This window comes from Falco rusticolus, chromosome 4, assembly GCF_015220075.1.
Source record: "Falco rusticolus isolate bFalRus1 chromosome 4, bFalRus1.pri, whole genome shotgun sequence".
NCBI classification, from domain to species: Eukaryota; Metazoa; Chordata; class Aves; order Falconiformes; family Falconidae; genus Falco; species Falco rusticolus.
The window spans coordinates 1,001,092-1,017,531 of NC_051190.1; the positions used below are offsets into that span (position 1 = coordinate 1,001,092).

A 16,440-nucleotide genomic window follows, 5' to 3' on the forward strand; every position below is an offset into this window, starting at 1 on the left:
ATTGTTTCTTCACTGGCAAAAGGCAGCCAAGTCTCTACGGACCAGAAGCGCTGTGTTATTTAAATAGAGATTACAGTATAAAAACATTGGCTTGCTACATACAGTTTTCTTTCTGAAAGAGCTTACAGTAAATATAAAACTAAAACAACCTGTATTAAAGCCTACGTTTATAGTAGGCAATCACAAATGTTACTGTAGTCAATGCGTCCTCAAGTAAATATTGTTTTTGGAATTGCATACACACTGGAAGAGGAAATACCTTACTTGCAGTTCACAGTTTTGATCTGCAGTGCCATATATTGAGTATAATTTTCCATAAAATAGCTTGAATATAAAAGCTTTTGCTATAATAACTTCTACTTTTGTTCTATGCAGTATCTGCAGAGATACCAATGTCTTAAACTTTATTATTCTATTCAGAGTGGAAAAAAATATTAAAAACTGAAAAGGCAGGAGAGTTTATTACCCTTTTTTAGTCTCTAAAAAACTCTGAAGCTGGAAAGGAGGAGATCAATTCATTTAAAAAGCTCAAAAAAATTAAGCCAAGTTTTTCAGTGCCCAGAGACAGACACACAACCATAGACACTAGGAAAAAAGTGTATTGTCTACAAGATTCAATTAGAGTTCATGTAGTAGAAGCCTAAAGGATTCTGAAATGAGATAGATACCTTCCATTTTCAAATCTGTGGAATTTCTGAAAGCATTTTTTCCTAAATAGTTGGCCCACAATGACTTAAAAGAAAATGTCAAAACTACTGAATTTTATTATGTTTCATGTTTAACGTATTTACTGGAAACTGAAACGCTGTTTTATCTACATTTTCATTCAAGCTTAAGGCAAGGCATATATCATCCTTCAAATATAGGATGAAATGAAATATAGTTGTATAAAGTTAAAAAATTCTCCTGGCTGACAAGAATAAAAACCAAGTTACACAGAAAGGGTGTATATTTATCTGAAAATTAACATTAACTTTGAAGGATTATACCAACCAGTGAGGAAAGTGTCCTCTGTGAAAATACAAATTGCAACAGAAGACCAGAGAATTGAAGTGTTTCCACCTTTCCAGCTTAAATTACTTAATCTGAAATAGGCGATTAGAATCGGGCCATGTTCATTTAAAAAACACCTAAGAACAGTAAGATGAAATCTGAATTATACCTGTCCTTGGTAAACCAGAAAACAGTGTGAAAACCACGCTACAAGAAGTCAGGTGTGCATGTGGCAAGAGAGCGTGACAAGGTGCAGCGCACTTCGTTACCGAGCTGAACGATGGACACAGAGCACAGTTGAAGAGGACTGCTCTTAATTAGTGAGAAGCCTGTACCTTATATTTTAAAGAACAAAACCAGGATCCTGGAAACTGTGATGCTTCTGCTAAGTAACAGGCAAATTAATTCTTGATTAGCTACTGAACCATCTCCAAATACAAACACTGCAGGCACACTGCAATACGCCAGCCTGGAAACACAAGGCTTGCACATATGTGGTGAGATCTCTTTCAAGCAAGCACATGGAGCTTCTGCACCCAAAACCAACCTGTGGGACATACAGCTGAGAAAGGTGGGAGAAAATACCACGTGGAGTCTAACACCATCATATGGAAGTAATATCCAGTCTGTTAAAGGATTCTAGGATGCATCCTTATCAGATACCATAACCGTCTCACATAAGGATCCATTTACAGATAAAAAATGGCATGCCTTCCCCAATAACTCATACAAGCATATTAAATAAGAGTGAAAAAAATCCTTGTGCAATGTCACAAGGGAAGACAGGCAGAACAGTTACTCCAAAACCATGTCTAGGTTTGTGAGGGAAAAACCTGCAAAAGCAAGCTCCTACCTGCTCATCAGTAGTTTCCAAAAGCTTTGGGCAATGACACAGATGCTGCTAGAAGAAAGAATCAGCATGCATATCTATGCAAAAGCAGCACGCATCTGTGCAAGCATGCACCTGTGCTTATCTTCCTCATTGGAGTAAAATGATCCACAGAACCCATGGACCAGCACGTTCCACATGACTTAAACAGCATCAAGGAATTGTTTTAGCCATCACTAACTCCTTTAGATGCCTGAAGATATTCTTCTGTTTGGGTTGATCTCTAAAAGCTTAGATCAGAACTCAAAACGGTTCATGCAGTCCTCACATTCCTCCTCTGCTTCCTTAGAAGCTATTCTCTTCACTGTCCAACAGAAGCCACTTCACAGCTGCCAGTTATCTTTGCAGAAGGCACGAGGGTAGTGTTACAGAACCACAAACTGACCATCTCATAACCTTCCATCCGTAAAAGATTTTACATCACTACCAGCACGCTGACTCACTGCCTGGTATTTCTGTGTGCCTACTCTACAGCCAGGTGCACTATCATTACAATACAGACAGACCAAAACCCTGGCTTCTTAGATAGTTCATGTAAGACCACAAACAATCCCAACCTGAGGCTATGATGGAGAAAAAAAAATTAAAAAAATCTACTGTTCCCTTTTAAATAGAGTAGGCAACACTCAGAGGGACATAAGGGAGCCCAGCTTTTGAATTAAGGATGCCACACTGCTACCCGTTTTATTTACACTGAGTCAGGTATATTCATTGCTTGCAGATACCTAAATTTAGGATTAACTTAAGGGAGCTTTACCTTGACAGATGCCAAGAGTAGAACAGTTTAAAGTAGAGTACCCATTGACCCCTAATGAGACTCAAAATTGTAATTATATAGATATGTATTAATTTTATTACATATCATAGTGGATACAAATACTAGTGGGTTTGTGTTATCTTCACAATGCCTCACCAGCATCACTGCTCTTCAACTCCAGCATACACAGATGTCACTACGTAACAGCTGAAATGCAGACAGCATGATAGTATCAACATACCTGGATGGCTGCCTCTTTCTGCTCTTCAAAAACACTGTACCATAAGAGTATCACAATAAAGGAATTTTAATTTAGGAAACACCCACCTTGTTTCATACACAAAATGGCTTCCTGGCCCCACTTCTCTGCACAAATACAGTGCTGATTGCACCACAGTTAATGCAAAAAGGCTGCAAAAGTAAGGTAACGAACAAAGACAATGCTGACAATTTAAAGTGAACACAAGAACGAAACCCCAGTTACAAGGGGATAGCCAAAAAGGGGGCTGCAACCTTAGTGCAGAATGCTATCCACAGATGTAAGCAGGGTGCCCGCACAGGGACAGGCCCCAGCTGAACACAGAAATTGTTTGACTCAAAGAGTTAATTTGGCTCAAGTAATAAAGACTAGTTTAGGCTGACAAAGACCATCAATACAAAGGGTTTGTACCCATTTAAATCAAAATTCGTTTTAACTAATGTGAGGCAGTAATGTACAGTACCATCATTTCTATATTTTAGACAAGTATAAAGGATGCAGGAACTATCAATTCTTCTAGAGTAAGACTGCAGAACGGGACAATTTAAGTGTGCATCTTAAGAGAAATCTCTCAACACTCACTAACTCACCAAAATTCACTAATTCACTTGCACAGTAACACATAAATAGCTTCAACACACAGTCTATGACCCTGGAACTACCTCGAGAATGATGAAGAGGGCAAAAGTGATTCACATCAGCTTTTTAACATGCCTGCATACAGGCAGATTTACAGAGATGTAGAAGTAGTACAAGAAAAGCTGGACATTAACAGAATCAGAAAAGTTGATCACATAGCAAAGGATTATCTCAAGAGTATCTCAAAGCATGTTACTGGTACCTTAAGATCACACACTAATAGTGGAGTTATGTAAAGATTCAGAAAGCCATGTAGATTTAGTTCAATCAATTTATCATTTGTAACTACAAAGGAAAAAAATAAACATCCCCTAAAGAAATGGCACATGTAGGGGTGGCAGCACTGTAACAAAAAAATGCTTGACCTAATTCTTCATGTGCCCGTATTTACAGCCTGTTCGGAACTTGGTGAGTACCCTTTGCTCATTCAAGCGTTACACATTTTCTTCCATGTTGTTCTTTGATGTATGTTTGCATGCACCTCAGACTTTCATCACACAACAGACTCTCTTCCTGTTCCCCTTTACCCATTCATTTTGCACATACAGAATTCAGAAAATTTGTCTTTTTGGGTAGTACAGGTTATTGATACTTAATTAATTCACTCGTGTTCACCTCTCAAAAAAGATCCAAAGGCTCAGGGAAAACCCAGCCTTTCACTTAGAATCACGCGATCATTTAGTTTGGAAAAGACCTTTGAGATCATCAAGTCCAACCACTGCCAAGTCCACCACGAAGCCATGTCCCTCAGCACCGCATCTACACATTTTTTTTAAACACCTCCAGGGATTGTGATTCCACCGCCTCCCTGGGCAGCCTGTTCTGATACTTGACCACCCTTTCCGTGAAGAAAATTTTCCCAATATCCAATCTAAACCTCCCATGCTGTAACTTTGAGGCTGTTTCCTCGTCTGATGCAAAATACATGCTAACTAGGCAGAACTTTGGGATTTTTCTTCTTTATTTAACATATTTCTGGACTATATTTTAACATTAAATCAGTGTATGTCCAGGAAGTATGGCTTACAGCACTGCAGATCTGCAGTATCTAAAAATATGTCAGCTTACTTTATAAGCTCTCTTAAGACTTTTTATAGTTTTCTTACATGTCAACACCTCTCACCTGCAGATGCTTTCCAGCAAGAGTCCCTTCCTCTGAAAACACAATCACTATTGCACCTCTGCTTGAATCATACCATAAGTTAATACTCTTTATTTTCATCTACGAGGCTGCCTTTTCTCTACCTGAGAAAGTTAATCAAATGTCAGGGAAGTTTTCCCACTTGATTTCAAGTCTTTCAGCTCATATGTAATTCTCTTCTGGCTATTTGTAGCCAAGTCTAATCATCTGCTGGTAAGCATCTGCTTCTACAAACTGTTTATTTTCTCTAGTCAATGTTGGTTTTTTTGTGAAGAAACTTAAGTTTCCCAGAGTATCATTGCTTTGGTCAATTTATTTGCTATTGCAAGAAACCACCTACTAGTTCACTTCTCCCTCTCTTTCACACACCCCCACCCACCCACAGTTTCTCCTAGAGAAAAGCAAACTCATCTTTATTAATCTGGTCTCCTCCAAATTACCAGTATTAGTTTAATTACTACCTATTTCCAACATGGGAAGGGGTTTCGCTTTAATAAAAAAGAACATATGATTGTTGTTCAAATACAAGTTCACTGAGGAATATTTCACTCCACGGGAATGTCTCTCCTTGTTTTAGTAATTTATCTTTCTCCACAGACAATCCTCTTGTTATATTCTGACAATTGTTCTCTTTGCTTCCAAAGCGTCTGTGTAGCACCTTGTACTTTCTGATCCTTCACTATGCAATTCTCAGGAATGACAAAGTGACAATGTCTGGTTTTCAGTCATTTATGAGTTTCTATCCAATTCCTTCCACCCACCCTACTTCTTAACACTCCCTGAACAATGTGCAGTGGAAAAAGCTGAAACATAGCAAACAGTACTTCTAGGGGGTCAAGCATGCAAGGAATTTTATGTCCTAGATTACCTAGTCTCCATCCTTCCCCTCAGATAGCAAGTCCAAACTCATTTCTTACTATCACACCGTTAAATTCATTCAAAGTATCAATCTCACACTGCAGGGCTACACCTACTTTTACTTTCTTGGCTACTTCAGTGTTAGAATATCCACTTCTTCATAGCCATTAATAAGGTCACAGAGCTAAAAATGTAGAAGCCTGGGAATGCACAGAAGTTACTATATGTAGCAAGCAACAAATCTTACCATAGGCTTCTGTGCAGATGTAGATATATGCAGATTTAACACAGGAAACAGCACACAGCATACAGTATGTCACAGAGGCAAAACATGGAGTGAAGAAATAAAAAAGCAGTTATTCTCTTAGTCTATGTAAGTAGGTTTAGCTTGTCTAACAATGACTGCTTACCTGTGATGAACGAAAAAGCATCCATGACACAGAAAAATATAAATGTTCAAGCAACTGGGCCTCTGTTGGATTGGCATGTTCAGTTGGGACTCTTCTGACCAATACTCTAGTTTTGCCTATGAAATGTTTCCATTTTAATGTGACTGTGTGTACCTGATGATAATCAGTCTAACTCCAGAGTCCCTGTCCTCTCTAAGGTATGTGCAAGTCATCATTTTGCAGTTGATATGTTCCTTAATGCTAGGGATAAAAGTGTTTTAACGTGACTATTATATTCTCTATGCTATAGGGCTCAGAAATGAGTCCAGAACTAGGTGCAATTTCTGAATTTGCTTCCTTCCACTCACTGATCTCACACTCACTCACAAGAATAAGCCAAATCCTTTAATTGCATGACAAAAAATAGTAAAAGGAATTTCAAAATTTGGCAGGTAAATGAACCTCCCTCTAGGGACTAGAATTTTTCCCTATATTTTCTCAAGCTTCCGACTGACGTTTCTCATCACAGCTGAGGCAGCTTTTATCTTCTTGGATCCCAACTACTCTGGGAATTTTAGAAAGACATATTAGGTGAGAGAAAGCCAACCTTTGCTTTCTGTCACAGAACAGCCAGAATATGCTTTTATCTCTGCTGCAACTGGTTTTTTCCATAATATTAAGTCTAGCCTGAAAGCTCCAATTACTTTTCCCTTTCCAAGAATTTCCTTTGTTTGCACTGACAGCAAGTAAAACTAGATTCTGAAACAGCAGAATAGGCTGAAGCAGTCACAGTTATTTGTCTGCTATCTTAAAAATGTGGTTAGAAGTACAGGTACTGGGAATTTATTTATTTAATTTTTAATACCTGTTTTGGAGTATGTCTGTTCAAGAGATTTATCTATTATGTAAACAGGTCTTTGATGGAAACCACTCTTTACTAAGCCTCCCTGGCTGCAGCTAAGTTCAAAGATTCCTATTAAGGTGTGTAATAAACATGTATATTATTATCAATTGAGATATTCACCTGAAAATACTTGTTTCCAGCTATTATCTCATAAACCATTTCATCTTGAGCAAGATTTTGAAAGAAACCGTATCTTCAAATATTACAGGAACGGCTCCTGAAAAGCAAAGGGTCCCTGATGACATAAATCATTCTAGGCAGCTTGTAGTGACAAAGCACTACTATGGTCTGATGGTTCTCAAATACATGTGCCAATATGGATTAAGGTTTGTGGGGTTTTTCCTCAGCAAGTAAGCATCTGCACGAAAACAAACCTAAATCAAACCAACAGCAATGAAAATACAGTGGAATTGCTGTTGCAGGCATATAGGGGGAGAGTCCTAAAACAAAAGCAGAAACTGGGATCACAAATGACCACATAGAAAGCTAAGGAAAAACATTCTCCATCGTGGATAAACCACATGTTAGAATAGTGATTGTCTTTTGAGTCTTTATTGCTTATCTCCAAAGCTTTCATTTCACATCACCTAAAATTTTCTAAACCAATGCAAAAAGACAAATTACACACCTACCATCACCATTTCGATAGCCCAGAAGCACTGCAGGATAATTAACAGTTCTTCAGTTCTGGCAAAAGAAGTAGAACACACTTTATAGGACAGGGACAGCTAGGTGAAGCAATCTGCTGCTGAAGCCATAAATCTCTCTGAACATGACAACAACTGAGAATGCTATTTGAGCCTCGCAGATGCAACATCATACACATGTACCACAGAGAGAAAAACAGCCCTCAAAGAAATAATATGGAAAGAAAAACTAAAATAAAGAGGTAAAAATGCACAGACTGAAAATCCTTTAACCCGCTCAGAAGATCACACCATTCAGACTTAAGTTTCAGTTTGGAGTCTACTCTGTGGTTAGCTAGTTCCCTTGGCTTTAGCCTTTCTGATCACTTAATATTTCTGAAGTCTCTTTTCTAGCCTGTAGCAACTGTCATCTGCCACTTCCAGGCCAGATCAGTACGTCCGCTTTCCTTTGCGCCATTTCCTCTGAAATTCCTGGTCTGCCTTAATACATAAGGCAGTAATTACCGAGTGAAACGGGGATACTAATAAACCAAGAAAGGGAAATAAATAAGAATTAAGCAAGCTAACAACCAAAAGATGGTCCAGCATCTGTACCAGTAGCTCAGAAACCCATCTTATTTTTTTTAAGTCTAACTCTGAAGGAGTATCAAAAAAGCGGCTAATAAAGGAGGAGGAGCAGGAGAACCTTGCTGCAGGACTGAAGAATAGGAAACTGCTTATTTCCCCACAGACAGATCACAGTTTTGCAAATACTTGTGAGTGAAACTGTCAGTCACAGATGGACCCATTTAGGTACTCATCCAGCAGTGAAATCATCCACAAAACTCATGAAAATTCAAGGCAGAAAGACAGTATTTTTAGAGTAAAACATCCAACAACAACAAAAAAGGCTCACAAACTCTTGCTAAGAGTGTTACATCTTCACTTTCCCTCAGTTATCACCGTAACTGGAGCAGACCACTGAATATCAATATCCATTTAGCACTTTTTCTGTTTAACAAGGCTTGACAATTCTGGATTACTGGCCAGAACTAGGAAAAGGCAGTTTTCCAGAGATCTCATTCAAAAGGCTACTGTAACAGTCAAGGAAGAACCCAGCTGCAGTGGTGCTATTCTCAAATATATATATATTCTCAAAACCATAAACATTTACTGCAGCAATACCATGTACTAATAAGCTAGCTAAGTCAGCCTGATCATTTAATTTGAGGGTAATTTATGTAACAGATGATTTTACAAGGTTTGGTTTGAGAAAGTGGGAGTAATATAGTTTTTTGTTTCTACACTTAAATGAGAGAAGGAACTGAAAGGTATCTGTAGGCCAAATACCCCTGTTTGGTTCATTTTACAGACTCTCAGTCTTCTGCTTTTTAAATATCTGTCACAGAGTTATCAGTTGACATTTGTCAAAACTGCCATCATGGAACGTCAAAATTTAAAAGTAAAACGTGTCAGGCAGATATTTTTCTCCACAGTTCTTAACTTGTCTCAAGCACATTTTTTAAATTTTAAAATTTCATTCTGCATCACATGACTTCCAAGCAAGGCTTGCCCACCAAAAGTGCTCCTGTTTGAGTACTTACTACTTTCTGTATAGGTAAAAAACTGTACTCGTTGACCCATGTAGATCACATACAAAAATAGATAGATACATAAAGTCAAGGTGTAAGGACAGAGAGGGCAAACAGATGAATATCTGCTCTAAAAATCCGGACCAAAGAGATACCAGGTTAATGTTGATTCACATGGATTTACCCCCACACCACTTTAATGAAAAAGATCAAACAGCATCTTCTTTTAGCCAGAACGTGTTTTAGAATATCTGTGAGAAGTCCCAACAAGTTTAAAAGTTTATTTTCGATTTTTCAAAGCCCAAATCACAGAAACTAACTAGGCAAGCAGTGAATACCCATATAAGTGCGAGCATATGTATACACAGAAAACTCCTCTGTTCATTAGGAAACAAATTACTCTTGATGGCCTTAACAGACAAGTGTGCCAGAGAGATTCAGTCTTTATTCTGGAAAACCTCCACTCATTCTAGCTCAATGCTGGATGTCTCTGGAGACAAAAGCTGTATTTTGTAAGCCTAAGACTAGAACAACCTGGAGGAACAGCAGTGAATAGCTAGGGGTCAGAGCGCAAGTGGTTTAGTTTGTTTTGCTAAATATATATAGATTGAACTGAATTTGGGTTTATAAGTGTTGTTTATAGTAAAACCAAATCTCTCTTACTAAAGAAACTTGATTGTAACCACTCCTAAAAATTACTGTCTAGGATCTATACACCCCAGAAGTGATGACCATAAAAAGCAGTAATTACACAGTATCAACTAGTCACTCTTAGCCTGCAAATTGATCCCGGAGCAGCTTTGTTTGAATACTCCACAAGCTTTACAGAAAAGTTTTTAGCATACTTAAAATCTACCTGGGGCCACCTCCACTTGTAAGACAGGAAGCGTCCCCAGTCATGTTTGATGGATGATAGATACCTTATCTCTGCTTGGTACCTAGTGTTACAGCCTGGAACCAACAGCATCCAGACTGCATCTTCTTGTACAAATACACATCTCCACTTAAGTCAACACTTACCAGCGAGATTGCAAAACAGTGTCTTGATAGCTGCTAGTTAATCATTGTACAAAGCAAAATCAATTTCTGCTACAAACTATGTTTTGAGATTTGATAAAGAAGAAATGGATAAGCTTACTCAATGTGAACAAAAACAGCGGAAGCAAAAAAAACCAGAAACTACTACCTGAGCCACTGGGAAAGTAGAAACACTTTGAAAGGAACAGTAATTCCCCCTACTTTATTGCTTCTAAGGAATTCTACTCTTCACCCATCCTAACAGTTCCTAAACTGAATCCATCCGATCTAGGGGCAGAAACAGTGACCTGCACTTTCGTAAGAATGCCAAAACTTCAGCTGCAACCTGGTAGCACATTGAGAGGACAGGACAGCAAAGCACATACACAAAACAGAACTACTGCTTTATGTTCAGAATTACAGTGAAATTGTAATAGCAACTATCTGCAAAGAATATTATTCTTTCCTGGGATCTGCTATCCAGTCTTCTGAACTAGAAACTGTAAGTTCTAACCTAGCAACAGGAAGATTCAGAGACAAAGGGTATCAGAAACCCAGCTTTCCACACAGTCTGGGAAAAAAACCCACCAATATATTACCTTCTGGCATTCTTTGGAAAAAGGTCAAGTCAGCTTTTCTCACAGGAGATACAAATATGTGATTTACTACAATGCAGACACCAAAGAGCAGAGAATAATGCATTTAAAATCTTTAGAGAATTGAAGTATAAGATCTTTGCCTGTTAAAAACAAACAAACAAAAACAACAACAAAAAAAACCCACCACCACCTGACACCCAAAAAGCTACAAATTTGTCTTTAATTCTCACTGTACTGTACTAAGTATCCTGCACTACTGTGTATTCTACCAACTGCACTGAGGGACACTTATTGCAGTTAACTCTTTTGTCAAGTTGCCAGAGATCGAATGGCTGATCTGAGAAGGAAAACCAACACATCCCAATGCAGACCTACAGGTTTCTTTAAAATTCTTAAAACATTTTGCTGTGTAGAAGTCCTGTGCAGTTTCACTGCATTAGTCAGAAGTTGTGCCACATTCAGAAATTGGTGACAAGTTATGCCCACATATGAGACTTGGAATTGAAAAAAGGAAAACCTCAAACACTACTGTCTTTACTGGATGTAGAGATATTTTTAAAAACCCAAGCAGAACAAAAAGAAAAGTTTCTGATCAAGATTGAAACGCTTAGGAAAATAAATAAACAAACTATAAATTATCATGTTGGTTTACAGTGCACAAAGTGACTGCTCACACAAGTTCCACACAGATAGTCTTAGTTTACATTGGCAGTAAAGTGATCTACTTCACATTAGGTGAGACCAAATGAGGCATTTGTACTTTATGGGTAATAAATGAACACCTGTAGCCTCTCACATGTAGATGGCTAACAGCTGCTGTTGAATAACCAAGTTAATGCTATACTTCTCACCTGATCTTCTTCTTCATCCTCTTCATCTTCTGCCAAACGCTGCCTGCCCACTTCATACAGTCTGCAAACTGTATCCATGTTCATGGCATCCATGCTCCCCTGATTCTGAAGAGGAGATGCCAACACAGCAGTTAGCCCCAGGAAATAAGCTCAACATTTGTATTCAATGCTATATCTGATCTCAATCACAAAACATTACCAAATCCTTCCCTCCTATCTACTAGCAGCAGTACAACTAGCACTAAAAAAAAAAAAAAAAAAAAAAAGTCTTTTTGGTTTCAAGGACCAGCCCAGGAGTGGTGCAAATATCTATTTTTTGCTTCTGTCATCCACAAGTTACACTCTTACTAGTAGACTTCACACCACCTTTACTGGATCCTTAACATGCTTGGGGTTAGTTCTCACTAACCGCACACCACTTCCTTTCAAATTTGCCCTCCTATCATATTATTGAACCATATGCCTTGAGACAGTGCTAAAAGCCATCATATAGCAAGAGTTCCGGAAGACAGCAGTCTGACACCCCAGAAACCACTGCTGCCACATGCCCTGAAGTAACATTTCCAGTGACTTCTGTAAAAGAAACTTTTCATATCTTGGCCTCACAACCTTGACAACTCCAACTTCAGCAGTTAAACATGAAGCCTGCCCTACTACAAACTCTTGACTTGCTTTTTGCAGTCTGTAAAGATCAGTGATTCACAGATGTTTTGGTCAATATTTGGTTTTAAATTAGTCACTACATGCACATAGTCAGGAGGTTCAAGAAATTGGGTATTGACAATGTATTATTGGGCAAAGAAACAGACCCATTAGTTTAAGTTTACTTCTGCCCTAACAAACCAGAAGTTTCACTCAGTAATTTCTGCTTCAAATCCTTAGCTTCTGGGATTTTGCTAGGAAGACAAGTGAAAAAGGAACAACAAGAGTGATTCACAGAAAAGCTCCATGGGAAGCCCCAGGAAGACTGCATTTCCCAGTTATTTGATACAATGCACAAATTTTAATAGGAAATTATTGCTACAAATAGGAAAAAAATTCATTTCTCTTTATGCTTACGAGAAGAAAACCTCTGCACATTTTAAAAGGGGCAGTGCCTGAAGAAGAGACACAAACGTGTTTGGAAGTTTAAGGAATCAGAGGCAGAAAAACAAGACTGCTGTGGGTGCACAACAGAAAACTAACAGCATCTCTGCATCAAAACATCACCACTGCTTAGGACATGAATTGTGTCCTGTTCTACTGCCGACTCCCTCTGGTACCGTGGCTGAGTCCTTACAGCACACCTGTATGGACATAGGAACTCTAGAATCATCACTTCTGAAGGTTTTAAAAAAACAAACCAAAAACAACAACAAAAAACCAACCAAGAAGCACTGCACTCAAACCACTGCTACAGAGACCAGAGTTCATTCTTAGCTCCTTTACCTCAATGACAGCCAAATAGCAGTCCTTGCTGTCTGTGCACAAGTCAAAGATATTCCGCTTTACATCTATGGTGGCTGGAAAACATCACAACACAAACTCAGTGGTTAATTGCATATTATTTATTGCTTGCTGACAGAAAAGATCTAACAATGTATGTCTAAAAGCAGGTAAAAAAATGTTGGGACAAGAAACAACAGCTGAAATAAAAGGGAAATCACCATTTATAACTAATTCAATCTGTAATAAAGAACAGAATGTTGGAGACTGTCATAAAAAATAGCCAGGTAAGATCTTAACCTGCTCTGCACAGTGTCTTCTCTCTTGATAATATGTTTATTTGCTTCTTTAAGCACAGTAAACAACAGATAATCTTCCAGGCTAAGTGGCAACCAAGGGACTGAGTTGTGAGCCACATCTCCTTTCAATAGCAAAAGCCACATTTGTTAAAGTCCACAGCAGCAACTAGCTTTGCTCCAGGACCTTTACAAGCTGGAGGCCAAATTGACAGCATTCTGAACTACCAGCATGGGGAAATGCTGTTGGGAAAAGGAAAACAAAATTAAAAAATAAAAATAAATAAATAAAAAAAAAAGGCCTTCCTGAAATGAGACCAATGACATCCTCGCCAAATGACCTACTATCTCAGATTATGCCCTACTTGGAAAGATGAAATGAAAATGAAGCCAGAACTGCTGGACAGTAGCAAGTAAAGCAATCACTCGCTGAACAGGATATGATCCTTGAACCTATGTCAGTGTTAAGCCCAAGTCTTGTGCTTCAATCAGAACAGGTCATAGCACAATTTGTTTTGTAAGCGAATGTTACTACACAAAACTTTCAATAAACCTTCAAACTTCCAGACCAAGCTGTTTGCTCCTCTCTTACCTATAGGTTTATAATCAGTTGCATTAAACGTCCTGAAAGAAGAGCCAAACGGACTTCTCATTCTCTCCTCCAGAAGGTCATCTTCATCATCTGCCTGCAACATAGCTGATACATGGGAAAATTATTCCACAAATCCACCTTCCATTCACCGCTATCATTAAACCAACTTAAGAACAAATCAGACTGACGTGAATTTTCTTTTTATTTAATAGCTCAGCAAGACCCACTTCATATCTACTTTCTCAGAGCTGCCTTTATTAATACTGCAGATCATTGCAACTTATTACAAACAAAAACATTTTCTCAAGCATCATCAGATCTGCCATTATACGTATTTTCTTTTTCAATGGGTTGATTTTTAATCTCACAAATGAGTTGCCATCTTAGTGATGTTAGAGAACACTTTGCCAGCAACACACATAGCATAAACATCCTGAAAAAATTCCAGTTCACACACGCCAGCAAAGCCTGGCATTAGACAAGACCCTCTGAAGCTTCAAATTTCACTGAATAAGCATCTACTTATCTCAAACCAGAGGTGACTAAGGTGAGTAATACAAAACTGAGAAGCCCTACCTCCATACATAACTGTGCCAGTATAGTTGAACACCACACGACACTGATCCAGTGCAGGTACTGTGTGTAACAAATGGAAAGTTCGGAGGTCCCACTGGAAACATACAGGCTAAGGAGCAACAAACAATTTAAAGTTTCTACTTACTTTTCAACACAGTGGTAAACTGATTAATTCCATTGGAGAAACCTCACTGCCACCCTCTTGCAAATACAACAGAACCAGAGTCTGATTCGAGCACCACAATCCCTTCCACATGTCCAAAACAAAAAAGCTCTTACTCAAAATGTCATTCCCCGTCACGAGAAGTTACTGCAGCAGCTTCAAGGCTGATCTTGGTAAGAGATGGGAAGAGAACAGAGGTACCACAGAACATATTCCAAAAGAACCTCTCTCTTGCTTTCTCTCTTAAGTTATTATAAATGTTAAGTATTTCCTCTAGGCCCCATCAGACACAGAGTCTAGACTTAAATTAGCTAGCTGTTTGACAGTCCTTACTTACTTGAGTCACAGACGAAAACTGTTGTTACTATACATACCCTGTAACGCAGCAGACTTATTAATACAACTTCTGCAAACAGCTACTTGTTTATCAATACAAATTCTTTAGGCCCCAGCACATCCATTACCACAGTGGCCAAAGGATACAATTTCTGTGTTGACTATGACCTCTAGCCCATTGGGATGGAAAACACCACTGATGGTCATGTTGAATTTGTCAAACTTGTGGATGGCTTGTGCCGATCTGACATCCCAGAGGACACCATCATTTAGGACAAGGTCATCAGTAGGGTTAAAGGTGGCACAGTTCTTCTTGTAGTTGTTGGCAAGATCTGGGTTAAACAGAGTCAATAGCTTGTTGCCAGTCTGAATATCATAGATCTTTTAGATTAAAAAGAAAAAGAAAGATTAGTCACAATTTGTAATATACCTGTGCCTAAGATCACCCTATGTTCCCCCTTCTAGATTGTTTCTAGAATCACCCCCTTTCCCACTTTGCTTTTCCATTTCAACTGAGAGCGTTCCAAAGATAACCCTTCCTACCAGTCCTTTTTCACAGCTGGCACCAAGCCTCACCACATTTTGGCCAGTACTTTGCAATTCACTGACACATTTGAATACAAACAGGATTAGTTCCAAAGAAACTAACCCCATTATGGAAAGTGGGCTGCAAAGCTGTCGTCATTAGGTACCACTTAGCCAGAAACCGTTTCAGAAATGGAACTGCTTTCAGGAGCAGATGGTATTTACAAACATAAAAACTCCAAGCACACAGTGAGGAAAAAAAGCCAGGAACTACAGAAAAGGAGTTAAAATACCTGGCATTTATGTCGAAAGGCAACTTTCTGAGCTTTGCCCCAAACAACTCTCGGAAGATAAAAACATAAGAAGGGCTGTACTAGCACAAAAGGTTTATTACAGTCTTCTCTGATAAACTTGATCTGTAACATCCCTAAGAACCTAGCTCTCATTCAAACTTAAGAGAGGAAAAAATTCTCTAGAATTGGAAAACAAATCTGTTTACCAGATAAACACAATACACAAACTGATCTGACTTCCAGATAAATCCAAGTTAAAAACTTGGCAGGAATGGATAGCTTGCTTAAACAAATCAGAGCAGTAAGTAAATTCATAAATAATTTGAGTAAGTTATGCTTCATGACAATTTTTCATGCAAATACTCTTTCAAAAGAGGCAATGCCTATAATGAACACAAATTAGCACTGAGAAGAAGCAGAAGCACTCTGAAGCCTGCGTCTGTCAAATTTGCAGGCATTCATACAAAACACTACAACACCATTCTCTGAAACTACATTGGTAAAATTAAATTACCCAAACACAAGCTGCAAATTGGGGAGGCAGGGGGAAGGACACTTAAGAAGGACATTTTTTGAAGGCCGTTTCCCACAGCTGTTGACTGAGCTACTGTTTACAGTGGAACTTTTTTAATTATTATTATTATTACTATTACTGAAAAAATAAGGCAAAGGAGGGAACTTAAGATGAAAAAACAGAAACAAAAGAACCCCTGAACAATC

General features: G+C 38.5%; 1 protein-coding gene across 11 annotated transcripts in view; it reads right to left on the bottom strand.

The window, feature by feature from the left end:
* The window catches only part of DCAF1 (DDB1 and CUL4 associated factor 1), a 53,961-nt gene that overhangs the window by 6,136 nt on the left and 31,385 nt on the right, over positions 1 to 16,440 (bottom strand). For 5 of the 11 annotated variants that reach the window (XR_005103559.1, XM_037382711.1, XM_037382713.1 and 2 more), the window contains exons 18-22: positions 15,050 to 15,283; positions 14,404 to 14,497; positions 13,828 to 13,932; positions 12,943 to 13,016; positions 11,515 to 11,619 (exon numbers count right to left, since the gene is read on the bottom strand). Coding sequence is in view for 4 of the 11 variants with exons in the window: in XM_037382711.1 (XP_037238608.1) it covers positions 11,515 to 11,619; positions 12,943 to 13,016; positions 13,828 to 13,932; positions 14,404 to 14,497; positions 15,050 to 15,283 (612 nt within the window). In the remaining 7 variants the exon portion in view is untranslated. Of the gene's footprint in view, positions 1 to 5,783; positions 7,517 to 10,663; positions 10,730 to 11,514; positions 11,620 to 12,942; positions 13,017 to 13,827; positions 13,933 to 14,403; positions 14,498 to 15,049; positions 15,284 to 16,440 lie in introns of all 11 variants that reach the window. The other 6 variants (XR_005103563.1, XR_005103561.1, XR_005103562.1 and 3 more) reach the window with 6 other exon arrangements.